This window comes from Procambarus clarkii, chromosome 75 (genome assembly GCF_040958095.1).
Source record: "Procambarus clarkii isolate CNS0578487 chromosome 75, FALCON_Pclarkii_2.0, whole genome shotgun sequence".
In the NCBI taxonomy this organism is placed as follows: Eukaryota; Metazoa; Arthropoda; class Malacostraca; order Decapoda; family Cambaridae; genus Procambarus; species Procambarus clarkii.
In genome coordinates, this window is record NC_091224.1 from 3578313 (window position 1) to 3603873 (window position 25561).

General features: G+C 48.6%; 2 protein-coding genes across 2 annotated transcripts in view; one reads left to right on the forward strand and one right to left on the reverse strand.

Moving 5' to 3' along the window:
• Window positions 1–4795: 4795 nt before the first annotated feature.
• LOC138356939 (spermatogenesis-associated protein 31H1-like) lies at window positions 4796–6688 on the reverse strand. Its single transcript, XM_069313472.1, has 2 exons — window positions 6644–6688; window positions 4796–5569 (listed from the first exon to the last, which is right to left on the reverse strand). The coding sequence occupies exons 1-2, from the start codon at window positions 6686–6688 to the stop codon at window positions 4796–4798; spliced, it is 819 nt and encodes a 272-aa protein (XP_069169573.1).
• Window positions 6689–7558: 870 nt separating this feature from the next.
• Window positions 7559–25561, forward strand: part of LOC138356940 (serine-aspartate repeat-containing protein I-like) — a 40215-nt gene continuing 22212 nt past the window's right edge. The window contains exon 1 of the mRNA XM_069313473.1: window positions 7559–8231. Within this exon, the coding sequence (XP_069169574.1) occupies window positions 7559–8231 (673 nt within the window). The remainder of the gene's footprint in view (window positions 8232–25561) is intronic.

Sequence of the window (25561 nt, forward strand, 5' to 3'; positions counted from 1 at the left end):
GTCCTGTGTCCCAACACTGTATCCTGTGTTCCCACACTGTGTCCTGTGTCCCCACACTGTGTCCTGTGTCCCCATACTGTGTCCTGTGTCCCCACACTGTGTCCTGTGTCCCCCACACTGTGTCCTGTGTCCCACACTGTGTCCTGTGTCCCCACACTGTGTCCTGTGTCCCCACAATGTGTCCTGTGTCCCCCACACTGTGTCCTGTGTCCCCATACTGTGTCCTGTGTCCCCCACACTGTGTCCTGTGTCCCCACACTGTGTCCTGTGTCCCCACAATGTGTCCCCACACTGTGTCCTGTGTCCCCACACTGTGTCCCCACACTGTGTCCTGTGTCCCCGCACTGTATTCTGTGTCCCCACACTGTGTCCTGTGTCCCCGCACTGTATTCTGTGTCCCCCACACTGTGTCCTGTGTCCCCGCACTGTATTCTGTGTCCCCACACTGTGTCCTGTGTCCCCGCACTGTATTCTGTGTCCCCACACTGTGTCCTGTGTCCCCGCACTGTATTCTGTGTCCCCGCACTGTATCCTGTGTCCCCACACTGTATCCTGTGTCCCCACACTGTATCCTGTGTCCCCACACTGTGTCCTGTGTCCCCACACTGTGTCCTGTCTCCCCACACTGTATCCTGTGTCCCCACACTGTATCCTGTGTCCCCACACTGTATCCTGTGTCCCCACACTGTATCCTGTGTCCCCACACTGTATCCTGTGTCCCCACACTGTATCCCGTGTCCCCACACTGTATCCTGTGTCCCCACACTGTATCCTGTGTCCCCACACTGTATCCTGTGTCCCCACACTGTATCCTGTGTCCCCACACTGTGTCCTGTGTCCCCACACTGTATCCTGTGTCCCCACACTGTATCCTGTGTCCCCGCACTGTATCCTGTGTCCCCGCACTGTATCCTGTGTCCCCGCACTGTATCCTGTGTCCCCGCACTGTATCCTGTGTCCCCACACTGTATCCTGTGTCCCCACACTGTATCCTGTGTCCCCACACTGTATCCTGTGTCCCCACACTGTATCCTGTGTCCCCACACTGTGTCCTGTGTCCCCACACTGTATCCTGTGTCCCCGTACTGTATCCTGTGTCCCCGCACTGTATCCTGTGTCCCCACACTGTATCCCGTGTCCCCACACTGTATCCCGTGTCCCCACACTGTATCCCGTGTCCCCACACTGTATCCTGTGTCCCCACACTGTATCCTGTGTCCCCACACTGTATCCTGTGTCCCCACACTGTATCCTGTGTCCCCACACTCTATCCTGTGTCCCCCACACTGTATCCTGTGTCCCCACACTCTATCCTGTGTCCCCACACTGTATCCTGTGTCCCCACACTCTATCCTGTGTCCCCACACTGTATCCTGTGTCCCCGCACTGTATCCCGTGTCCCCACACTGTATCCTGTGTCCCCACACTGTATCCCGTGTCCCCACACTGTATCCTGTGTCCCCACACTGTATCCTGTGTCCCCACACTGTATCCTGTGTCCCCACACTGTATCCTGTGTCCCCACACTGTATCCTGTGTCCCCACACTGTATCCTGTGTCCCCGCACTCTATCCTGTGTCCCCACACTGTATCCTGTGTCCCCACACTGTATCCCGTGTCCCCACACTGTATCCCGTGTCCCCACACTGTATCCTGTGTCTCCACACTGTATCCTGTGTCCCCACACTGTATCCCGTGTCCCCACACTGTATCCCGTGTCCCCACACTGTATCCCGTGTCCCCACACTGTATCCCGTGTCCCCACACTATCCTGTGTCCCCACACTGTATCCTGTGTCCCCACACTATCTTGTGTCCCCACACTATGTCCCCACATTGTGTCCTGTGTCCCCACACTGTGTCCCCACACTGTATCCTGTGTCCCCACACTATCTTGTGTCCCCACACTATGTCCCCACATTGTGTCCTGTGTCCCCACACTGTGTCCCCACATTGTGTCTTGTGTCCCCACATTGTGTCCTGTGTCCCCACACTATGTCCCCACATTGTGTCCTGTGTCCCCACACTATGTCCCCACATTGTGTCCTGTGTCCCCACACTATGTCCCCACATTGTGTCCTGTGTCCCCACACTATGTCCCCACATTGTGTCCTGTGTCCCCACACTATGTCCCCACATTGTGTCCTGTGTCCCCACACTATGTCCCCACATTGTGGTCCTGTGTCCCCACATTGTGTCCTGTGTCCCCACACTGTGTCCCCACACTGTATCCCGTGTCCCCACACTGTATCCTGTGTCCCCACACTGTATCCTGTGTCCCCACACTGTATCCTGTGTCCCCACACTGTATCCCGTGTCCCCACACTGTATCCTGTGTCCCCACACTGTATCCTGTGTCCCCACACTGTATCCTGTGTCCCCACACTGTATTCTGTGTCCCCACACTGTGTCCTGTGTCCCCACACTGTATCCCGTGTCCCCACACTGTATCCTGTGTCCCCACACTGTATCCTGTGTCCCCACACTGTATCCTGTGTCCCCACACTATCTTGTGTCCCCACACTATGTCCCCACATTGTGTCCTGTGTCCCCACACTGTGTCCCCACACTGTATCCTGTGTCCCCACACTATCTTGTGTCCCCACACTATGTCCCCACATTGTGTCCTGTGTCCCACACTGTGTCCCCACATTGTGTCCTGTGTCCCCACACTGTGTCCTGTGTCCCCACACTGTGTCCCCACATTGTGTCCTGTGTCCCCACATTGTGTCCTGTGTCCCCACATTGTGTCCTGTGTCCCCACATTGTGTCCTGTGTCCCCACATTGTGTCCTGTGTCCCCACACTATGTCCCCACATTGTGTCCTGTGTCCCCACACTATGTCCCCACATTGTGTCCTGTGTCCCCACATTGTGTCTTGTGTCCCACACTATCTTGTGTCCCCACACTGTGTCCCCACACTGTGTCCCCACACTATCTTGTGTCCCCACACTGTGTCCCCACACTGTGTCCCCACACTGGCTCACTACTGTATGGTCGGCGGATGTGTCCTGTGTCACTGCTATCACAGGCCTAGGTATTGGTTTAAATCTTCAGAGAGAGAGAGAGAAGGGGGGGGGGAGGAGAGAGAGTGAGTTGCATGACAGGATAAAGAGAGAGAGAGAGCATGATGTGATGGCGAGAGAGAGGATATAATATAGAGGGAGAAGGTGAGAACATTGGGGTAATAGATGATAATATAATAATGGCTGGTAATGCAATAAATGGTTGGTAATGGGATACATGATTGTGTAATAAGATGAAGGCAGGAACCGGGATAAACTCGTTACCTATATTAGTGCAAGACGAAACGTTTTAGAAAGATTAAGGGTTGAGGTACTAACACAACACGCCACCGTTCTTCCTCTTCTGGGTGAAGCAAACTACCCACCTGTTCAAGACGATGCTAACTGGCAACCTCTTCTCCTTGACGCCATAAACAACCTCCTCAGTGTGAGGTCAACTCTCAGGGTTGGCATGGAAGGGTCAACTATTGAATGTCTTCACAAACTGATCATTTGGTTTTCATCCAGTTGACATTTAACCAGGAATTGAGCAACGAGTCATTTTACAGGCTTTTGGGACGAGGCGGATCTCTTGGTGACACATGTTCAGAGTTGACCTGAGCTGGTGTTATGACCCCTCCCGGGCACTGTGGGGGCCTTCATCACTCCTGTTGGTGGTCTGTGTATGTGAGGGTGAGGTTGGCGGACAGGTCAACCACTGTGTGTATGGGTGGGTGAGGTTGGTGGACAGGTCAACCACTGTGTGTATGTGTGGGTGAGGTTGGTGGATAGGTCAACTACTGTCTGTGTGGGTGAGGTTGGTGGATAGGTCAACTACTGTGTGTATGTGTGGGTGAGGTTGGTGGATAGGTCAACTACTGTGTGTATGTGTGGGTGAGGTTGGTGGACAGGTCAACCACACTGTGTATGTGTGGGTGAGGTTGGTGGACAGGTCAACCACTCTGTGTATGTGTGGGTGTGGTTGGTGGACAGGTCAACCACTGTGTATGTGTGGGTGAGGTTGGTGGACAGGTCAACCACACTGTGTATGTGTGGGTGAGGTTGGTGGACAGGTCAACCACTCTGTGTATGTGTGGGTGAGGTTGGTGGACAGGTCAACCACTCACTGTGTATGTGTGGGTGAGGTTGGTGGACAGGTCAACCACTCACTGTGTATGTGTGGGTGAGGTTGGTGGACAGGTCAACCACTCACTTCACGTTTCCTGCTCACCACCAAACAATGCTCACAGGAAAATTGGCACGCAGATTCCACAATGTTTTGGATGATTTGAAGAGGTTTTTCAAGGGACTTGAGAAGGATTAAGAACATGATGCATAATCTGACGTGAAATTTCTACAGGAGTTACACTGAACATAGTTATACTGTGAACTTAGTTATACTGTGAACATAGTTATACTCTGAGCATTGTTGTTGCATTTTGGAAACAATTAAATTTGAAATGTGTAAGCATTAATAATGTTAAAAGCAATGAGCATCATTTTGTGAGACTTCCCTGAAGTACATGAGTGAGTGCCATCTTGTGAAATATCTGCCTGCAGCTTAACACATCAGAAGCCCAAGTTCAGAACTTTGAAACTGAAATCTCATACATTGGAGCCGGTGAATGACTTACTCACAATGAGTGAACAAACAGGAAAGTATTCTGTGTGATCCTGTTTGTTTAATGGCATTAGGAATCCCTTGTTATCGTGAGTACTTTGAAGTGTCCTGTTTAGTGAACAATATATATATATGTTGTCACAGTTTCTCGTATATCAGTGACCGACCTGTCAGTTGTGACGGGTGGTCTGTGACAGATGGTCTTTGACGGATGGTCGGTGACGGATGGTCGGTGACGGATGGTCTGTGACGGATGGTCTGTGACGGATGGTCGGTGACGGATGACCGGTGACGGATGGTCTGTGACGGATGGTCTGTGACGGATGGTCTGTGACGGATGGTCCGTGACGGATGGCCTGTGACGGATGGTCTGTGACGGATGGCCGGTACCGGATGGTATGTGACGGATGGTATGTGACGGATGGTCTGTGACGGATGGTATGTGACGGATGGTCTGTGACGGATGGTCTGTGACGGATGGCCGGTGAGGGATGGCCGGTACCGGATGGTATGTGACGGATGGCCTGTGACGGATGGTCGGTGACGGATGACCGGTGACGGATGGTCTGTGACGGATGGTCTGTGACGGATGCTCGGTAACGGATGGTCTGTGACGGATGGTCGGTGACGGATAGTCGGTGACGGATGGTCTGTGACGGATGGTCTGTGACGGATGGTCTGTGACGGATGGTCTGTGACGGATGGTCTGTGACGGATGGTCGGTAACGGATGGTCGGTGACGGATGGTCCGTGACGGATGGCCTGTGACGGATGGTCTCTGACGGATGGTCTCTGACGGATGGTCTGTGACGGATGGCCGGTGACGGATGGCCGGTACCGGATGGTATGTGACGGATGGTCTGTGACGGATGGTCTGTGACGGATGGTATGTGACGGATGGTATGTGACGGATGGTCGGTGACGGATGGTCGGTGACGGATGGTCTGTGAGACTAAATGACGGATGTCACACAAGACTCCAGTTCTAATTTGTGTTGTGTTATACTCAGTAGCCAGTGAGTATACTGGCCAGCGAGGCCCTCTGCCTGGCTAGTTAGCATACTCACATGCTGAGCTAGTCAGCATACTTCCATGCTGAGCTAGTCAGCATACTTCCATGCTGAGCTAGTCAGCATACTTCCATGCTGAGCTAGTCAGCATACTTCCATGCTGAGCTAGTCAGCATACTTCCTATGCTGAGCTAGTCAGCATACTTCCATGCTGAGCTAGTCAGCATACTTCCATGCTGAGCTAGTCAGCATACTTCCATGCTGAGCTAGTCAGCATACTTCCATGCTGAGCTAGTCAGCATACTTCCATGCTGAGCTAGTCAGCATACTTCCATGCTGAGCTAGTCAGCATACTTCCAGGCTGAGCTAGTCAGCATACTTCCAGGCTGAGCTAGTCAGCATACTTCCAGGCTGAGCTAGTCAGCATACTTCCAGGCTGAGCTAGTTAGCATACTTCCATGCTGAGCTAGTCAGTATACTTCCATGCTGAGCTAGTTAGCATACTTCCATGCTGAGCTAGTTAGCATACTTCCATGCTGAGCTAGTTAGCATACTTCCATGCTGAGCTAGTTAGCATACTTCCATGCTGAGCTAGTCAGCATACTTCCATGCTGAGCTAGTCAGCATACTTCCATGCTGAGCTAGTCAGCATACTTCCAGGCTGAGCTAGTCAGCATACTTCCAGGCTGAGCTAGTCAGCATACTTCCATGCTGAGCTAGTCAGCATACTTCCAGGCTGAGCTACTCAGCATACTTCCATGCTGAGCTAGTCAGCACACTTCCATGCTGAGGTAGTCAGCATACTTCCATGCGGAGCTAGTCAGCATACTTCCAGGTTGAGCTAGTCAGCATACTTCCATGCTGAGCTAGTCAGCACACTTCCATGCTGAGCTTGTCAGCACACTTCCATGGCTGAGCTAGTCAGCATACTTCCATGCTGAGCTAGTCAGCATACTTCCATGATGAGCTAGTCAGCATACTTCCATGCTGAGCTAGGCAGCATACTCACATGCTGAGCTAGGGCAGCATACTCACATGCTGAGCTAGTCAGCATACTTATATGCTGAGCTAGTCAGCATACTTATATGCTGAGCTAGTCAGCATACTTATATGCTGAGCTAGTCAGCATACTCACATGCTGAGCTAGGCAGCATACTTCCATGCTGAGCTAGTCAGCTTCTGTCAGACACTATGCATATTGAGACACAAGGGTAATGGTGCCATATTGTCCGGACACTAGTGCCATATTGTACACAGTGGTGCCATATTGTCCGACACAAGGGTAATGGTGCCATATTGTCCGGACACAAGGGTAATGGTGCCATATTGTCCGGACACAAGGGTAATGGTGCCATATTGTCCGGACACAAGGGTAATGGTGCCATATTGTCCGGACACAAGGGAATGGTGCCATATTGTCCGGACACAAGGGTAGTGGTGCCATATTGTCCGGACACAAGGGTAAGTGGTGCCATATTGTCCGGACACAAGGGAATGGTGCCATATTGTCCGGACACAAGGGTAATGGTGCCATATTGTCCGGACACAAGGGTAATGGTGCCATATTGTCCGGACACAAGGGTAATGGTGCCATATTGTCCGGACACAAGGGTAATGGTGCCATATTGTCCGGACACCAGGGAAGTGGTGCCATATTGTCCGGACACAAGGGTAATGGTGCCATATTGACCGGACAGAAGGGTATGGTGCCATATTGTCCGGACACAAGGGTAATGGTGCCATATTGTCCGGACACAAGGGTAATGGTGCCATATTGTCCGGACACAAGGGTAATGGTGCCATATTGTCCGGACACAAGGGTAATGGTGCCATATTGTCCGGACACAAGGGTAGTGGTGCCATATTGTCCGGACACAAGGGTAGTGGTGCCATATTGTCCGGACACAAGGGTAGCGGTGCCATAATGTCGGGACACAAGGGTAGTGGTGCCATATTGTCCGGACACAAGGGAAGTGGTGCCATATTGTCCGGACACAAGGGTAGTGGTGCCATATTGTCTGGACACAAGGGTAGTGGTGCCATATTGTCCGGACACAAGGGTAGTGGTGCCATATTGTCCGGACACAAGGGAAGTGGTGTAATAATGTCCGGACACCAGGGAAGTGGTGCCATATTGTCCGGACACAAGGGTAATGGTGCCATATTGACCGGACAGAAGGGTAATGGTGCCATATTGTCCGGACACAAGGGTAATGGTGCCATATTTTCCAGACAACACAAGGGTAATGGTGCCATATTGTCCGGACACAAGGGTAATGGTGCCATATTGTCGGGACACAAGGGTAATGGTGCCATATTGTCCGGACACAAGGGTAGTGGTGCCATATTGTCCGGACACAAGGGTAGTGGTGCCATATTGTCCGGACACAAGGGTAGTGGTGCCATATTGTCCGGACACAAGGGAAGTGGTGCCATATTGTCCGGACACAAGGGTAGTGGTGCCATATTGTCCGAACACAAAGGAAGTGGTGCCATATTGTCCGGAAACAAGGTTAGTGGTGCCATATTGTCCGGACACAAGGGTAGTGGTGCCATATTGTCCGGACACAAGGGTAGTGGTGCCAAGGGTCAGGCAGGTGAGATGACCACCCTGGGTGAGGCAGGTGAGATGACCACCCTGGGTGAGGCAGGTGAGGTGACCAGCCTGGGTGAGGCAGGTGAGGTGACCAGCTTGGGTGAGGCAGGTGAGGTGACCAGCTTGGGTGAGGCAGGTGAGGTGACCAGCTTGGATGAGGCAGGTGAGGTGACCAGCTTGGATGAGGGAGGTGAGGTGACCAGCTTGGGTGAGGCAGGTGAGGTGACCAGCTTGGGTGAGGCAGGTGAGGTGACCAGCTTGGGTGAGGCAGGTGAGGTGACAAGCTTGGGTGAGGCAGGGGAGGTGACCAGCTTGGGTGAGGCAGGTGAGGTGACCAGCTTGGGTGAGGCAGGTGAGGTGACCAGCTTGGATGAGGCAGGTGAGGTGACCAGCTTGGATGAGGGAGGTGAGGTGACCAGCTTGGGTGAGGCAGGTGAGGTGACCAGCTTGGGTGAGGCAGGGGAGGTGACCAGCTTGGGTGAGGCAGGTGAGGTGACCAGCTTGGGTGAGGCAGGGGAGGTGACCAGCTTGGGTGAGGCAGGTGAGGTGACCAGCTTGGGTGAGGCAGGTGAGGTGACCAGCTTGGGTGAGGCAGGGGAGGTGACCAGCTAGGGTGAGGCAGGTGAACAGCGTTACTCAGAAAATGTTGTAGTTATAAAGTATGCGCTACTTATCGTCTGTCCTTCAGACAACAGAAGCGGCTGCTGACACTGTACTTTACTGTATAAGAATATTGTGTGGTAATGTTCATAGTCCCTTAATGATATAATCTGATGACATAGCACTTGGGAGTAGCTACAGGTTACGTCCATTACTTATTGCTAAAATCTTGGCACATTACTGCCTCTCACCACCACCACAAACATTACTGCCTCCCACCACCACCACAAACATTACTGCCTCCCACCACCACCACAAACATTACTGCCTCTCACCACCACCACAAACATTACTGCCTCCCACCACCACCACAAACATTACTGCCTCTCACCACCACCACAAACATTACTGCCTCCCACCACCACCACAAACATTACTGCCTCCCACCACCACCACAAACATTACTGCCTCCCACCACCACCACAAACATTACTGCCTCCCACCACCACCACAAACATTACTGCCTCCCACCACCACCACAAACATTACTGCCTCTCACCACCACAAACATTACTGCCTCCCACCACCACCACAAACATTACTGCCTCCCACCACCACCACAAACATTACTGCCTCCCACCACCACCACAAACATTACTGCCTCCCACCACCACCACAAACATTACTGCCTCCCACCACCACCACAAACATTACTGCCTCCCACCACCACCACAAACATTACTGCCTCTCACCACCACAAACATTACTGCCTCTCACCACCACAAACATTACTGCCTCTCACCACCACAATCATTACTGCCTCTCACCACCACAAACATTACTGCCTCTCACGACCACAAACATTACTGCCTCCCACCACCACCACAAACATTACTGCCTCCCACCACCACCACAAACATTACTGCCTCCCTCCACCACCACAAACATTACTGCTCCCACCACCACCACAAACATTACTGCCTCCCACCACCACCACAAACATTACTGCCTCCCACCACCACCACAAACATTACTGCCTCCCACCACCACCACAAACATTACTGCCTCCCACCACCACCACAAACATTACTGCCTCCCACCACCACCACAAACATTACTGCCTCTCACCACCACAAACATTACTGCCTCCCACCACCACCACAAACATTACTGCCTCCCACCACCACCACAAACATTACTGCCTCCCACCACCACCACAAACATTACTGCCTCCCACCACCACCACAAACATTACTGCCTCTCACCACCACAAACATTACTGCCTCTCACCACCACAAACATTACTGCCTCTCACCACCACAATCATTACTGCCTCTCACCACCACCATCAAACATTACTGCCTCCCACCACCACCAACAAACATTACTGCCTCCCACCACCACCACAAACATTACTGCCTCTCACCACCACCACAAACATTACTGCCTCCCACCACCACCACAAACATTACTGCCTCCCACCACCACCACAAACATTACTGCCTCCCACCACCACCACAAACATTACTGCCTCTCACCACCACCACAAACATTACTGCCTCCCACCACCACCACAAACATTACTGCCTCTCACCACCACAAACATTACTGCCTCTCACCACCACCACAAACATTACTGCCTCCCACCACCACCACAAACATTACTGCCTCCCACCACCACCACCACCACAAACATTACTGCCTCCCACCACCACCACCACAAACATTACTGCCTCCCACCACCACCACCACCACAAACATTACTGCCTCCCACCACCACCACCACAAACATTACTGCCTCCCACCACCACCACAAACATTACTGCCTCTCACCACCACCACAAACATTACTGCCTCTCAGTACTATACATCACCAGTCATCAGTTCCCCAGCATTAATTAATGATGAAGGGAGACATAACATAACATGTATGACATACAGTCATCACGGTGTAATACATGAACCATACAGTGGCGGATAATCCAGTCCATTCACCGGGGCTCTACGAGACTCGAACCGTTGACCCCAAGTGTATGAGGCCGAAGCTCTATCGACCGAGCTATTGAGTGGTCTTAATAAGGAAAGTGGGGGATAATTACTGCACTAAGCCACATGCAGGTCGTCAGCCGAATTATTAGTGAGAAAGCCGTCAACTTAATATCATACTGCACATGTGTAAGCCTTTGGTCTCAAAGTATTTAAATATAACCTCAAATGCGAAATAATAAAGTTTAAGTAATTTTTATTGAATTTTACTTATATATGTTCACACAAATAATATATTTCATGATGAAGAATATGATTATATTTCCAACAAATACTGAGTCGGTCGATAAGTTGACAAACCCAAAATATATTTTATTTGCTGAGCCAAAATTTTTAAAATTTTCGACATTTATATTGCATTTGAATATTTCTTGTATGTTCCATGTGGTATACTCTTTCCTGAAAATTATAAAAAATATGCTGACGTTTACACAGCTGAATGGACATGTGGCCCTCGAAATCATATAATCAATTTGTGCTTTATGGTGCTACAGCCAAAGTATTATTAGCAGAAAGTTTAATTTAATTTTCACGAAATTTGTGAATAAAAGTTTATATTACTATAAGAAAATACTTTGTTTTGAAAACTTACTTTTCAAAATATTTAGCCCTTTGTAGCCGGTGCCAACACTCGTCGTGCAGGCCATTAAGTGGCCGTAGCACGCTGTCTCCTCTTGAACTCTTGCAACACTGATCAGCCTATGTTCGTCCCATACCCCATAACAATCACCCAGCAAATTTACATGAAGTTAGCTTTAGACATATAGCCTCTAACGTCAAACAGACAAATAGACTCTCTGTCTCTCTCTGTCTATTATATATTATGTATATAAATGGATACATGTATATATGTAATGAAATAAACTTGTCAATTTTGAATACTCATAATGTTAAAATTTATGAAGGAGTGTTTGGAGGCGCGCCCAGCTGGGACGAGCATTACTGCAAGACCAGCTGCTCAATGCTCCTTAGTCCAGCCACCAAACCTGTTTAGGGTGAAGAACTTTACACACGTTTCACAAGTGATTAGGTTCGAACCCTTGTCGAAGAGTTGTATGCTCACTGTCAGTGTTGGAAGTGCACCACAGTCAATGTTCACTCCTACACTGCACAAACCACCAGCACCTAAACAACAAACCTAACAACTCAACTGCTACTAAACCTGTCGTAAGCCTAACTATACCAAACTATTATAGGCATTATAATAAATAAACATTCGAGAGTAAGTTTTGTGTTGTGAATGTTCAAGTTGTTTTAATACTCACGTCAGGAACACATCATTTTTCATATCAATTCAGCCAAAGTTCAGCAACAAATTCACTTATGTAATTTTCCTGTACATTTTTATGTAATATTTGAAAATCTGCAAAAAATAACACATAAAATTATATACATAATTTGATCATTAATATGCCGTAACATTTACATTGCATTTAACTAACCATTACATATGCATAATCTGTAGTCTATGTATCTGCATTTATTATTCTCATTACGTATGCAATTTATTATACATAATATACATTACGTAGACTAACCTTATAGAAGACCCCCAAAATGTGTTAGGTGAAGCGGCTCTAGAATATATTGAATTTCTCCCTCTCTCTCTTTGCTCTCCCTCTTTGATCCCGCCTCTCAACCGTCAATCAACAGGTGTACAGATTCCTGAGCCTACTGGGCTCTATCATATCTACACTTGAAACTGTGTATGGAGTCAGCCTCCACCACATCACTTCCTAATGCATTCCATGTACTAACTTCTCTGATACTGAAAAAGTTCTTTCTAATGTCTCTGTGGCTCATTTGGGTACTCAGCTTCCACCTGTTTCCCCTTGTGCGTGTGCCACCTGTGTTAAATAATCCATCCTTGTCCACCCTGTCAATTCCCCTGAGAATTTTGTATGTGGTGATCATATCTCCCCAGCTCTTCTGTCCTTCAGCGACGTGAGGTGCAGTTCACGTCTTTGCCTTTATCCCTTATCCACTGGAGCACCTTACCAGCTACACCTGCCTGTCTCTCCAGCTTATGTACCAGCCTCTTATGCGGTACTGTGTCAAAGGCTTTCCGACAATCCAAGAAAATGCAGTCCGCCCAGCCTTCTCGTACTTACTTAATCTTTGTCACCTGGTCGTAGAATTCTATTAAGCCTGTAAGGCAAGATTTACCCTCCCTGAACCCATGTTGATGGGTTGTCACGAAGTCCCTTCTCTCCAGATGTGTTACTAGGCTTTTTCTCACGATCTTCTCCATCACCTTGCATGGTATACAAGTCAAGGACATTGATTACACTCATTACACACACACACACACACACACACACACACACACACACACACACACACACACACACACACACACACACACACACACACACAATGTGTATGTGTAGATAACAAAATGAATTGTATGTCTGATGTCAAACACAAGCACCTACCAACTTTATTGTAACCTGTTTACTGCAAGTTGAGAGGAAAGAGAGTGTGAGAAAGTTAGACTGCTTGGTGCAGTGTGTTGAGTAACTGTGAGCTACAACAACAGTTCAGCTTGCTGGCTGATGAGTAATGGCAGCTCCTGAAGCTGGCCTGAGACACCCGTCAGTGTGATGGGTCTGTGTCATGTGGCTTTTAATTAATAGTAACATTGAATTTGCTTCATCTCGCCTTACGTGGTATGATATGACACCAGTTACCACTGTGTGGTGTAATATGACACCAGTTACCACTGTGTGGTGTAATATGACACCAGTTACCACTGTGGGGTGTAATATGACACCAGTTACCACTGTGGGGTGTAATATGACACCAGTTACCCCTGTGTGGTGTAATATGACACCAGTTACCACTGTGTGGTGTAATATGACACCAGTTACCACTGTGTGGTGTAATATGACACCAGTTACCACTGTGTGGTGTAATATGACACCAGTTACCACTGTGTGGTGTAATATGACACCAGTTACCACTGTGTGGTGTAATATGACACCAGTTACCACTGTGTGGTGTAATATGACACCAGTTACCACTGTGTGGTGTAATATGACACCAGTTACCACTGTGTGGTGTAATATGACACCAGTTACCACTGTGTGGTGTAATATGACACCAGTTACCACTGTGTGGTGTAATATGACACCAGTTACCCCTGTGTGGTGTGAGCAATAAAAGTTTAGTTATACTGTGTGGTCCAACGTGGAGCTTTTCTAGGTAAAAATTCTGATGAATTATCATATATAATTTTGCACATTTTGTTACAATTACTCTTTTCGCTAATTTAATTTGTTAATTAATCAAGTTTTTTACGTTTTAAAGATTGTATTTCTTTTTATAACAAACTCAGTCCAGTAATTATCAGGATATACGTAAGTAATTAAAGCATGTTTTAGGAAGGTAATTGTAGGAGAAATGTGATTAACACACGGTAGTTCTCCGCTCCAAATGTTTACATATGTTTTCACAATATGTTTTCACATAAGAATTACATAAAGTATAATAACTAAATATTGCCAGTCACGAATAGCATCAACTGGCAATTCTGTCCTCGACTTCCTATCTAACTGTACTTATCAAATGAGTTGATTAAACTGAACTTCAGCTCCTGGGCTCCGCCATTCCAACTGATGATCCTCCAAGAAAAAGTCACCTAACCTGCTTTTTGTTCGCCGTTGAAACTGTTGACTAAGAGAATCCCTGTAATTGTCCAGTCAAGACATGTCTTTATAAGAAAGTCTTGACTGATCAGCGGATCTAACTTCCATCCATGCCTCTTCATTACGAAACTGCTGAGGCTAAGTATTCATCATCGATACCACTGAGTATTTAAGATACCTGCATCATGTCATCTCTCTATTTTTATTCTTTCAGTAAAATTCTTTGAATTTTTTAATTGGCCGTTTTGAGTTTTTCGAAGGTGGATGAAAAAACATAAACTATTGCAGGACACTATACACCACTGCTCGGACACTATACACCACTGCTCGGACACTATACACCACTGCTCGGACACTATACACCACTACTCGGACACTATACACCACTACTCGGACACTATACCCCACTGCTCGGACACTATACACCACTGCTCGGACACTATACACCACTGCTCGGACACTATACACCACTGCTCGGACACTATACACCACTGCTCGGACACTATACCCCACTGCTCGGACACTATACACCACTGCTCGGACACTATACACCACTGCTCGGACACTATACACCACTGCTCGGACACTATACCCCACTGCTCGGACACTATACACCACTACTCGGACACTATACACCACTGCTCGGACACTATACACCACTACTCGGACACTATATACCACTGCTCAGACACTATACACTACTGCTCGGACACTATACACCACTACTCGGACACTATATACCACTGCTCAGACACTATACACTACTGCTCGGACACTAGACACCACTGCTCAGACACTATACACCACTACTCGGACACTATACACCACTACTCGGACACTATACACCACTGCTCGGACACTATACACCACTGCTCGGACACTATACACCACTACTCGGACACTATACACCACTGCTCGGACACTATATACCACTGCTCGGACACTATACACTGCTGCTCGGACACTATACACTGCTGCTCGGACACTATACACCACTGCTCGGACACTATATACCACTACTCGGACACTATACACTGCTGCTCGGACACTATATACCACTACTCGGACACTATACACTGCTGCTCGGACACTATACACCACTGCTCGGACACTATACACCACTACTCGGACACTATATACCACTGCTCAGACACTATATACCACTGCTCGGACACTATACACCACTACTCGGACACTATATACCACTGCTCGGACACTATACACCACAACTCGGACACTATATACCACTGCTCAGACACTATATACCACTGCTCGGACACTATACACCACTGCTCAGACACTATATACCACTGCTCGGACACTATACACCACTACTCGGACACTATATACCACTGCTCAGACACTATATACCACTGCTCGGACACTATACACCACTACTCGGACACTATATACCACTGCTCAGACACTATACACCACTGCTCGGACACTATACACCACTACTCGGACACTATACACCACTGCTCAGACACTATATACCACTGCTCGGACACTATACACCACTGCTCGGACACTATACACCACTGCTCGGACACTATACACCACTGCTCAGACACTATACACCACTGCCCGGACACTATACACCACTGCTCGGACACTATACACCACTGCTCGGACACTATACACCACTGCTCGGACACTATACACCACTGCTCGGACACTATACACCACTGCTCGGACACTATATACCACTGCTCAGACACTATACACCACTGCTCGGACACTATAAGTAGTATATTCCGTGCCAGATAGGGGCACTTAACAAACAATGGGGGGTACTTATCAGACAATGGAAACAGAGGCGGGGTGACAGATAGACCCACCTCAAAGTTTAGTCTACGGTGAGCCCCCACCATATTTCACTTACTCTGGGTATCTCCTTTAAACACTACGCCATTATATAGGAGTAATTAAGGATATATATTCGAACAAGTCTGAATGGCCCCTCTAGGACTATGTGCATATATGTCCGAAGCTATATATGATATATATATACTATACTCAAAACAGGGTGAAAAGAAATAACCCTTAATCACTTACTCCAGCTATCACCCCCCCCCATTGGGGGTGGGGGTTATATAGGAGTATTTAAGGCGTATTAAATTATAAATCTCCCCCCAAGGGTTAAAAAAACATCAAATAATTTATTAAATGCTTTATTAGGTAAAAAAACACAAAAATGTGTATGTAATTATGTTAATAATTGTAGTGTACAGCGCGTTCCTGCCATATTTCACTTACTCCAGCTGTCACGTTTAAATACTACAGCTCTACCCCCCCCCCCCACTTATCCCTCGTCCCCCTCCACCCCCCCCCACTTATCCCTCGTCCCCCTCCACCACCCCCCCCCCCATCCTCATCTGAGTGTAAACATCCTCATCTGAGACATCTCTGACGTCTCTTCGTCAGTGATGAGTGGGGGAAGGTCTTGACCCCCATCCTCCCCCTCTCTTGGGGGGGTGGGGTGAGTTGGGTGGACACCTTTTGGCTGAGTTTCCTCCTCTCTCTCATCGGAAGTGTTCTGGAAAGAGATGGGGGAAATAATTTATAGTGATTAAAGGTTTTTTATAGGATTATATATTTTATTAGAAAAATATTCTATTTTTCTCTAAGAACAACTAGTACATACCTCCCCCCACCCCCCTGCAGGAGCGGCCTTGTGTCCTCTACAGCAGGCATCGTCAATTAGACTACGTAACAGCATCTTGTTTGGGGCAGACCCCCCACGTAGAATTACTACCCTACAAATGTGGACGGGTCCCAAGAACTGTACTAAAGAAAACAAAATAGAGGTGAAATAGAGGATATACAAACTTTTTTATTGAGGGAAATAAACATAAAATAAATCTATTAGCAGAAAGATGCTGCTGGACATCTCGGGACCTCAAGTCGGTGGGCGTCCTCGTGCGTCATCTCCACCTGATGCTCAATGGATGCTGCGAGAAAATCCTTGTTGTTGTAACTAGTCAATCATGTAATGAGCCGGTCTCAGGATGTGCCTCTTAAGCCTGTTAAGTGATGCCACTGTAGGAGGCGGGCGGTCACAGTCTCCAAGGCTCAGGTCTCACGCTCACTTAAGGTTCTCTCACATACACAGTGTCACGCGGGTCCCCCACTCACGCTGTCCAGTGACAGTGTCTACTGAATTCCGATTGGTTGAAGACTGCCACCTATGATATTTGGGCCAATCAGATAATCCAAATTTACAACAGAATGTATTAATCCAAAGAAAAGAATGATTCAAAATTGCAATCCAAAAGAATGATACAAAATTTAAAAAAATAATAATTCATTTGAACTTCAATTGAAATTTTGAATGAGACGATTGTAAACTACATACAAAATATAAATAGAAAGTTACAGCCAAACGGATAATACAAAATTACGAACAAAAGATTAAACAAAATATCAACCAAAAATATTAAGTCAAAGTTCCAGACCCACGAATGGCACCACTTACACTACCCCCCCCCACCTTCCCCCCCTCCCCCCAACACCTTCCCCCCCTCTCCCCCAACACCTTCCCCCCCCCTCTCCCCCCCGCCCCTGATTATAGTCAACCCAGCCTCAGGTGTGGCGCCAAGTGTGAGAGAAGACCACGTGTTGAGAGGAGGCTGCCAGGTTGTCCTGCAACATGGACGTGCTCACTCACACCTGCCAGTACACCCTGTACCCAGAAGCCTCACCCCCCCCCTCCCCACCCCCCGTGGTGTAGGTCCCGGCTGCTGACACAGTCGCTCACCGTAGTATGACCACATGGATATTAACACTATGGACAGATGTAGCACTGTTGCTACGTCTATCATTCGTAGACCTGTAGTGTTAACTTGGGAGCGCAGCCACTCAGCTACAGGGGGGGGAGGGGGGAGGTGGGAGGGGGGAGGGGGGGTCGTAGTCGTAACTGATCACCACCAACATCTACTTTATCCTGAACATTTGGGCACGATGTGGCCGGGGAGGAAATGTATAAATATATTGTCCACGTCGCTTCCAAACTGCAGCTCTTCTTTATAGAGCTGTAAGTGAGGCTGAGAGCGACCTAGAGCGCTGGATGCCAGGCGGGAGCCACAACAGCTCTGACTCACATCAACGAGAAGGGCGGAGACGGGGATCATGTCTCCCGATCTTTAGTGGATCGTTTCCTCAAGATTTGTGAGCTAATGTCAAGATAAATTTTCGGTAATTTATTTGGTTGATAAAATTGCAGATATTCTGAAGCGAAAGATTAAGAGTTTGAAATTTATTGTTGTAGAGTTCCTGCCTCGTGGGGTTTACACTTGGTGGTAGTTTACACTACACTCTACTGCTCTGCCTTCCACTATTGTTGTAAAGTTCCTGCCTCGTGGGGTTTACACTTGGTGGTAGTTTACACTACACTCTACTGTTCTGCCCTCCACTATTGTTGCAGAGTTCCTGCCTCGTGGGGTTTACACTTGGTGGTAGTTTACACTACACTCTACTGCTCTGCCCTCCACTATTGTTGCAGAGTTCCTGCCTCGTGGGGTTTACACTTGCTGGTAGTTTACACTACACTCTACTGCTCTGCCCTCCACTATTGTTGTAGAGTTCTTGCCTCGTGGGGTTTACACTACACTCTACTGCTCTGCCCTCCACTATTGTTGTAGAGTTCCTGCCTCGTGGGGTTTACACTACACTCTACTGCTCTGCCTTCCACTATTGTTGTAGAGTTCCTGCCTCGTGGGGTTTACACTACACTCTACTGCTCTGCCCTCCACTATTGTTGTAGAGTTCCTGCCTCGTGGGGTTTACACTACACTCTACTGCTCTGCCCTCCACTATTGTTGTAGAGTTCCTGCCTCGTGGGGTTTACACTTGGTGGTAGTTTACACTACACTCTACTGTTCTGCCTTCCACTATTGTTGTAGAGTTCCTGCCTCGTGGGGTTTACACTACACTCTACTGCTCTGCCTTCCACTATTGTTGTAGAGTTCCTGCCTCGTGGGGTTTACACTACACTCTACTGCTCTGCCCTCCACTATTGTTGTAGAGTTCCTGCCTCGTGGGGTTTACACTTGGTGGTAGTTTACACTACACTCTACTGTTCTGCCCTCCACTATTGTTGTAGAGTTCCTGTCTCGTGGGGTTTACACTTGCTGGTAGTTTACACTACACTCTACTGCTCTGCCTTCCACTATTGTTGTAGAGTTCCTGCCTCGTGGGGTTTACACTACACTCTACTGCTCTGCCCTCCACTATTGTTGTAGAGTTCCTGCCTCGTGGGGTTTACACTTGGTGGTAGTTTACACTACACTCTTCTGTTCTGCCCTCCACTATTGTTGTAGAGTTCCTGTCTCGTGGGGTTTACACTTGGTGGTAGTTTACACTACACTCTACTGCTCTGCCCTCCACTATTGTTGCAGAGTTCCTGCCTCGTGGGGTTTACACTTGCTGGTAGTTTACACTACACTCTACTGTTCTGCCCTCCACTATTGTTGTAGAGTTCCTGTCTCGTGTGGTTTACACTTGGTGGTAGTTTACACTACACTCTACTGCTCTGCCCTCCACTATTGTTGCAGAGTTCCTGCCTCGTGGGGTTTACACTTGCTGGTAGTTTACACTACACTCTACTGCTCTGCCTTCCACTATTGTTGTAGAGTTCCTGCCTCGTGGGGTTTACACTACACTCTACTGCTCTGCCCTCCACTATTGTTGTAGAGTTCCTGCCTCGTGGGGTTTACACTTGGTGGTAGTTTACACTACACTCTTCTGTTCTGCCCTCCACTATTGTTGTAGAGTTCCTGTCTCGTGGGGTTTACACTTGGTGGTAGTTTACACTACACTCTACTGCTCTGCCCTCCACTATTGTTGCAGAGTTCCTGCCTCGTGGGGTTTACACTTGCTGGTAGTTTACACTACACTCTACTGCTCTGCCCTCCACTATTGTTGTAGAGTTCCTGCCTCGTGGGGTTTACACTTGCTGGTAGTTTACACTACACTCTACTGCTCTGCCCTCCACTATTGTTGTAGAGTTCCTGCCTCGTGGGGTTTACACTACACTCTACTGCTCTGCCCTCCATTATTGTTGCAGAGTTCCTGCCTCGTGGGGTTTACACTTGGTGGTAGTTTACACTACACTCTACTGCTCTGCCCTCCACTATTGTTGTAGAGTTCCTGCCTCGCGGGGTTTACACTTGCTGGTAGTTTACACTACACTCTACTGCTCTGCCCTCCACTATTGTTGTAGAGTTCCTGCCTCGTGGGGTTTACACTACACTCTACTGCTCTGCCCTCCACTATTGTTGTAGAGTTCCTGCCTCGTGGGGTTTACACTACACTCTACTGCTCTGCCCTCCACTATTGTTGCAGAGTTCCTGCCTCGTGGGGTTTACACTACACTCTACTGCTCTGCCCTCCACTATTGTTGTAGAGTTCCTGCCTCGTGGGGTTTACACTACACTCTACTGCTCTGCCCTCCACTAGTGTTGCAGAGTTCCTGCCTCGTGGGGGTTTACACTACACTCTACTGCTCTGCCCACCACTGTCTTGCCCCCACTGGTGCCCCTCCCCCCCCCCCCCCCCCAGCCTCTGCTTCTGCTGCGTGGTGTCTGCTGGTGTTAACAGGTCAGCGGGTTTGGTTTAGGACGTAACAAGGACCAGTTGGGGAAGGTTGTGAGAGAGACCATTGTTGAGGGTCTGAGGCAGCTTGCTGTTATGTGTAGTGAGGTAGTGTACTTACCTGGTTGTCCTGGAGGGGGTTGAGCTCTGGCTCTTTCGGCCCGCCTCTCAACTGTCAATCAACTGTTACTAACTTCTAACTAATTTCCCCCCCACACACACACTCCCCCCATGAAGCAGTTCCGTAACAGTTGTCTAACTCCCAGGTACCTATTTATTGCTAGGTAACAGGAGCATCAGGGTGAAAGAAACTTTGCCCATTTGTTTCTGCCTAGTCCGGGAATCAAACCCGGGCCACAGAATTACGAGTCCTGCGCGATGTCCACTCAGCTACCAGACCCCCCAGTGTGTACTCACCTAATTGTGCTTGCGGGGGTTGAGCTCTGGCTCTTTGGTCCGGCCTCTCAACTGTCAATCAACAGGTGTACAGGTTCCTGAGCCTACTGGGCTCTATCATATCTACACTTGAAACTGTGTATGGAGTCAGCCTCCACCACATCACTTCCTAATTCATTCCATTTGTCAACTACTCTGACACTAAAAAGGTTCTTTCTAATATCTCTGTGGCTCATTTGGGTACTCAGTTTCCACCTGTGTCCCCTTGTGCGTGTGCCCCTTGTGCTAAATAGCCTGTCTTTATCTACCCTATCAATTCCCTTGAGAAACTTGAATGTGGTGATCATGTCCCCCCTACCTCTTCTGTCTTCCAGCGAAGTGAGGTTTAATTCCCGTAGTCTCTCCTCGTAGCTCATACCTCTCAGCACGGGTACTAGTCTGGTGGCAAACCTTTGAACCTTTTCCAGTTTGGTCTTATGCTTGACTAGATATGGACTCTAGTCCATATCTAGACTTGTATTTTTGTATGCTGGGGCTGCATACTCCAGGATTGGTCTGACATGTGGTATACAAAGTTCTGAATGATTCTTTACACAAGTTTCTGAATGCCGTTCTTATGTTGGCCAGCGTGGCATATGCCGCTGATGTTATCCTCTTGATATGGGCTGCAGGGGACAGATCTGGCGTGATGTCAACCCCCAAGTCTTTTTCTCTCTCTGACTCTTGAAGAATTTTATCTCCCAGATGATACCTAGTATCTGGCCTCCTGCTCCCTACGCCTATCTTCATTACATTACATTTGCTTGGAATAAACTCTATCAACCATTTGTTCGACCATTCCTTCAGCTTGTCTAGGTCTTCTGGAAGCCTCAAGCAGTCCTCCTTTGTCTTAATCCTTCTCATAATTTTGGCATCATCAGCAAACATTGAGAGAAATGAATCTATACCCTCCGGGAGATCATTTACATATATCAGATACAAGATAGGACCGAGTACAGAGCCCTGTGGGACTCCACTGGTGACTTCACGCCAATCGGAGGTCTCACCCTTCACCGTAACTCTTTGCTTCCTATTGTTTAGGTACTTCCTTATCCACTGGAACACCTTACCAGCTACACCTGCCTGTCTCTCCAGCTTTTGTACCAGCCTCTTATGCGGTACTGTGTCAAAGGCTTTCCGACAATCCTAGAAAATGCAGTCCGCCCAGCCTTCTCTTTCTTGCTTAATCTTTGTCACCTGGTCGAAGAATTCTATTAAGCCAGTCAGGCAAGATTTACCCTCCCTGAACCCATGTTGGTGATTTGTCACAAAGTCCCTTCCCTCCAGATGTGCTACCAAGTTTTCTCACGATCTTCTCCATCTCCTTGCATGGTATACAAGTCAAGGACACTGGTCTGTAGTTCAGTGCCTCTTGCCTGTCGCTCTTTTTGTATATTGGGACCACATTCGCCGTCTTCCATATTTCTGGTAGGTCTCCCATCTCCAGTGACCTACTATACACTATGGAGAGTGACAAGCAAAGTGCCTCTGCACACTCTTTCAGTACCCATGGCGAGGATCCCGTCTGGACCAACAGCCTTTCTAACATCCAGATCCAGCAGGCGTCTCTTGACCTCCTCACTCGTAATTTCGAACCCTTCCAAAGTCGCCTGGTTTACTTCCCTTTCTCCTAGCACAGTGACCTCACCTTGTTCTTTTGTGAAGACCTTCTGGAACCTTTTGTTGAGTTCTTCACACACCTCTTTGTCATTCTCTGTATACCTATCCTCGCCTGTTTATATATATATATATATATATATATATATATATATATATATATATATATATATATATATATATATATATATATATATATATATATATGGCTTGGACCATAGTGCAGGCCAGGTGCAGCACTATGGTCCAGGCCAGGTGCGGCACTATGGTCCAGGCCAGGTGCGGCACTATGGTCCAGGCCAGGTGCGGCACTATGGTCCAGGCCAGGTGCAGCACTATGGTCCAGGCCTGGTGCAGCACTATGGTCCAGGCCAGGTGCAGCACTATGGTCCAGGCCAGGTGCAGCACTATGGTCCAGGCCAGGTGCAGCACTGTGGTCCAGGCCAGGTGCAGCACTGTGGTCCAGGCCAGGTGTAGCACTATGGTCCAGGCCAGGTGCAGCACTATGGTCCAGGCCAGGTGCAGCACTATGGTCCAGGCCAGGTGCAGCACTGTGGTCCAGGCCAGGTGCAGCACTATGGTCCAGGCCAGGTGCAGCACTATGGTCCAGGCCAGGTGCAGCACTATGGTCCAGGCCAGGTGCAGCACTGTGGTCCAGGCCAGGTGCAGCACTATGGTCCAGGCCAGGAGCGGCCCGCAGGCCCACATACCCACCACAGCCCGGTTTGGTCCGGCACTCCTTGAAGAAAACAATCTAGTTTCCTCTTGAAGATGTCCACGGTTGTTTCGGCAATATTTCTGATGCTCGCTGGTAGGACGTTGAACAACCGTGGACCTCTGATTATACTGTGTTCTCTGATTGTGCCTATGGCACCTCTGCTCTTCACTGGTTCTATTCTGCATTTACTTCCATATCGTTCACTTCAGTACGTACGTTGTTATTTTACAGTGCAGATTTGGGACCCGGCCCTCCAGTATTTTCCACGTGTATATTATTTGGTATCTCTCTCGTCTCCTTTCTAGTGAGTACATTTGGAGAGCTTTGAGACGATCCCAATAATTTAGGTGCTTTGTGAGGGAATCTTGATTCCCTCAGCTAGTTTTCCTAGTTTCTAGATTAAGCTAGTCGCTCTAGGAAACTCTAGAAACTGAAGCTTTCAAACTAACATATACTTGTGGGGTGTTGAATGAAAGCTTATGTTAAGGACTATCGGTTGGGACTGGTTAGAGGCGTGTGATTGCTCTGTAGAGAGAATTACAGAAATTTTCCTGTTTCTGTGAAATAGGATGTGAGTTGAGAGTGAAGTGGTGTAGGGAGGTACTTGACTCTCCCAACGGTTTTACAGGGGGGGGGGGGGGGAGGGACAGTGGGGTGAACGTTGCCTTCACCCCCCCCCCCCCCCATTATGTGAGACATTGCGCCATTGTCTTTAGGCCTCCCCCTCCTTGTGACGTCACAGGGAGGCTTGAGGGTGAGTGAGGCTGTGATTGGGTTAGGACCTCTGCTCTGAGCTGTGTTTTGGCGCGAAGGTTTGGTTTTTGTTCAGTCTCCGTGGTGTAGTGGTAAGACACTCGCCTGGCGTTCCGCGAGCGCTATGTCATGGGTTCGTATCCTGGCCGGGGAGGATTTACTGGGCGCAAATCCTTAACTGTAGCCTCTGTTTAACGCAACAGTAAAATGTGTACTTGGATGAAAAAACGATTCTTCGCGGCAGGGGATCGTATTCCAGGGACCATAGGATTAAGGACTTGCCCGAAACGCTACGCGTACTAGTGGCTGTACAAGAATGTAACAACTCTTGTATATATCTCAAAAAAAAAAAAAAAAAGAGCTGTGGTTGAAAGCGGCATCTTGGTAGTGTGCCGGCTCCCTGCTGATTGGTCAAGACAAGGTAGGGGGGGAGATATGGGCATTTGAGTTTCCCTGCCCGCCATAGTCAGTTTGAATTGGGCGGCAAGCAGAGGAAGAAGTGACTGGTGGAGGTGGCAGGCCGGCCACCTCCACCCCCGTTAATCGCTTCTGTCGTCCAAATTACTCATCGAGCATGGCACTCCTGCCATCAGGGGTTGTGTCAAGGCCCAATTGGCGTGAATTGGGGCCAAGGATTTACGGAAGGAACAGTAAAAAGCTAAAGAGACAGTTGACAGTGTTCACCCATGAGGCAGCTGGCAGATCCTCATGGTGTAACAGGTGGTTTGAATAACCTGTCTAGTGTTGTTGGACAATTGGCGGAATCGAGCAGGGCCTCCTAGTGTAATTGTGGTGAGATTACAGGCCCATGTTGGACTTTGAGTTCCGCCAGGCGGCGTCAGTGTGGGGACGCCGCCGGCCATTGTCACCCCAGTGTAGAGCAAGGCAGGCTCTGGTTCGCTGGAGTTGTGGGCGATTCCT

Coding starts and splice junctions, on each gene's coding strand:
- LOC138356939 (XM_069313472.1), bottom strand. CDS start 6,688: ATGCTGACTAGCTCAGCATGTGAGTATGCTGCCCTAGCTCAGCAT. Junction 5,570..6,643: donor ATGCTGCCCTAGCTCAGCAT/GTGAGTATGCTG, acceptor TTAGTCTCACAG/ACCATCCGTCACCGACCATC.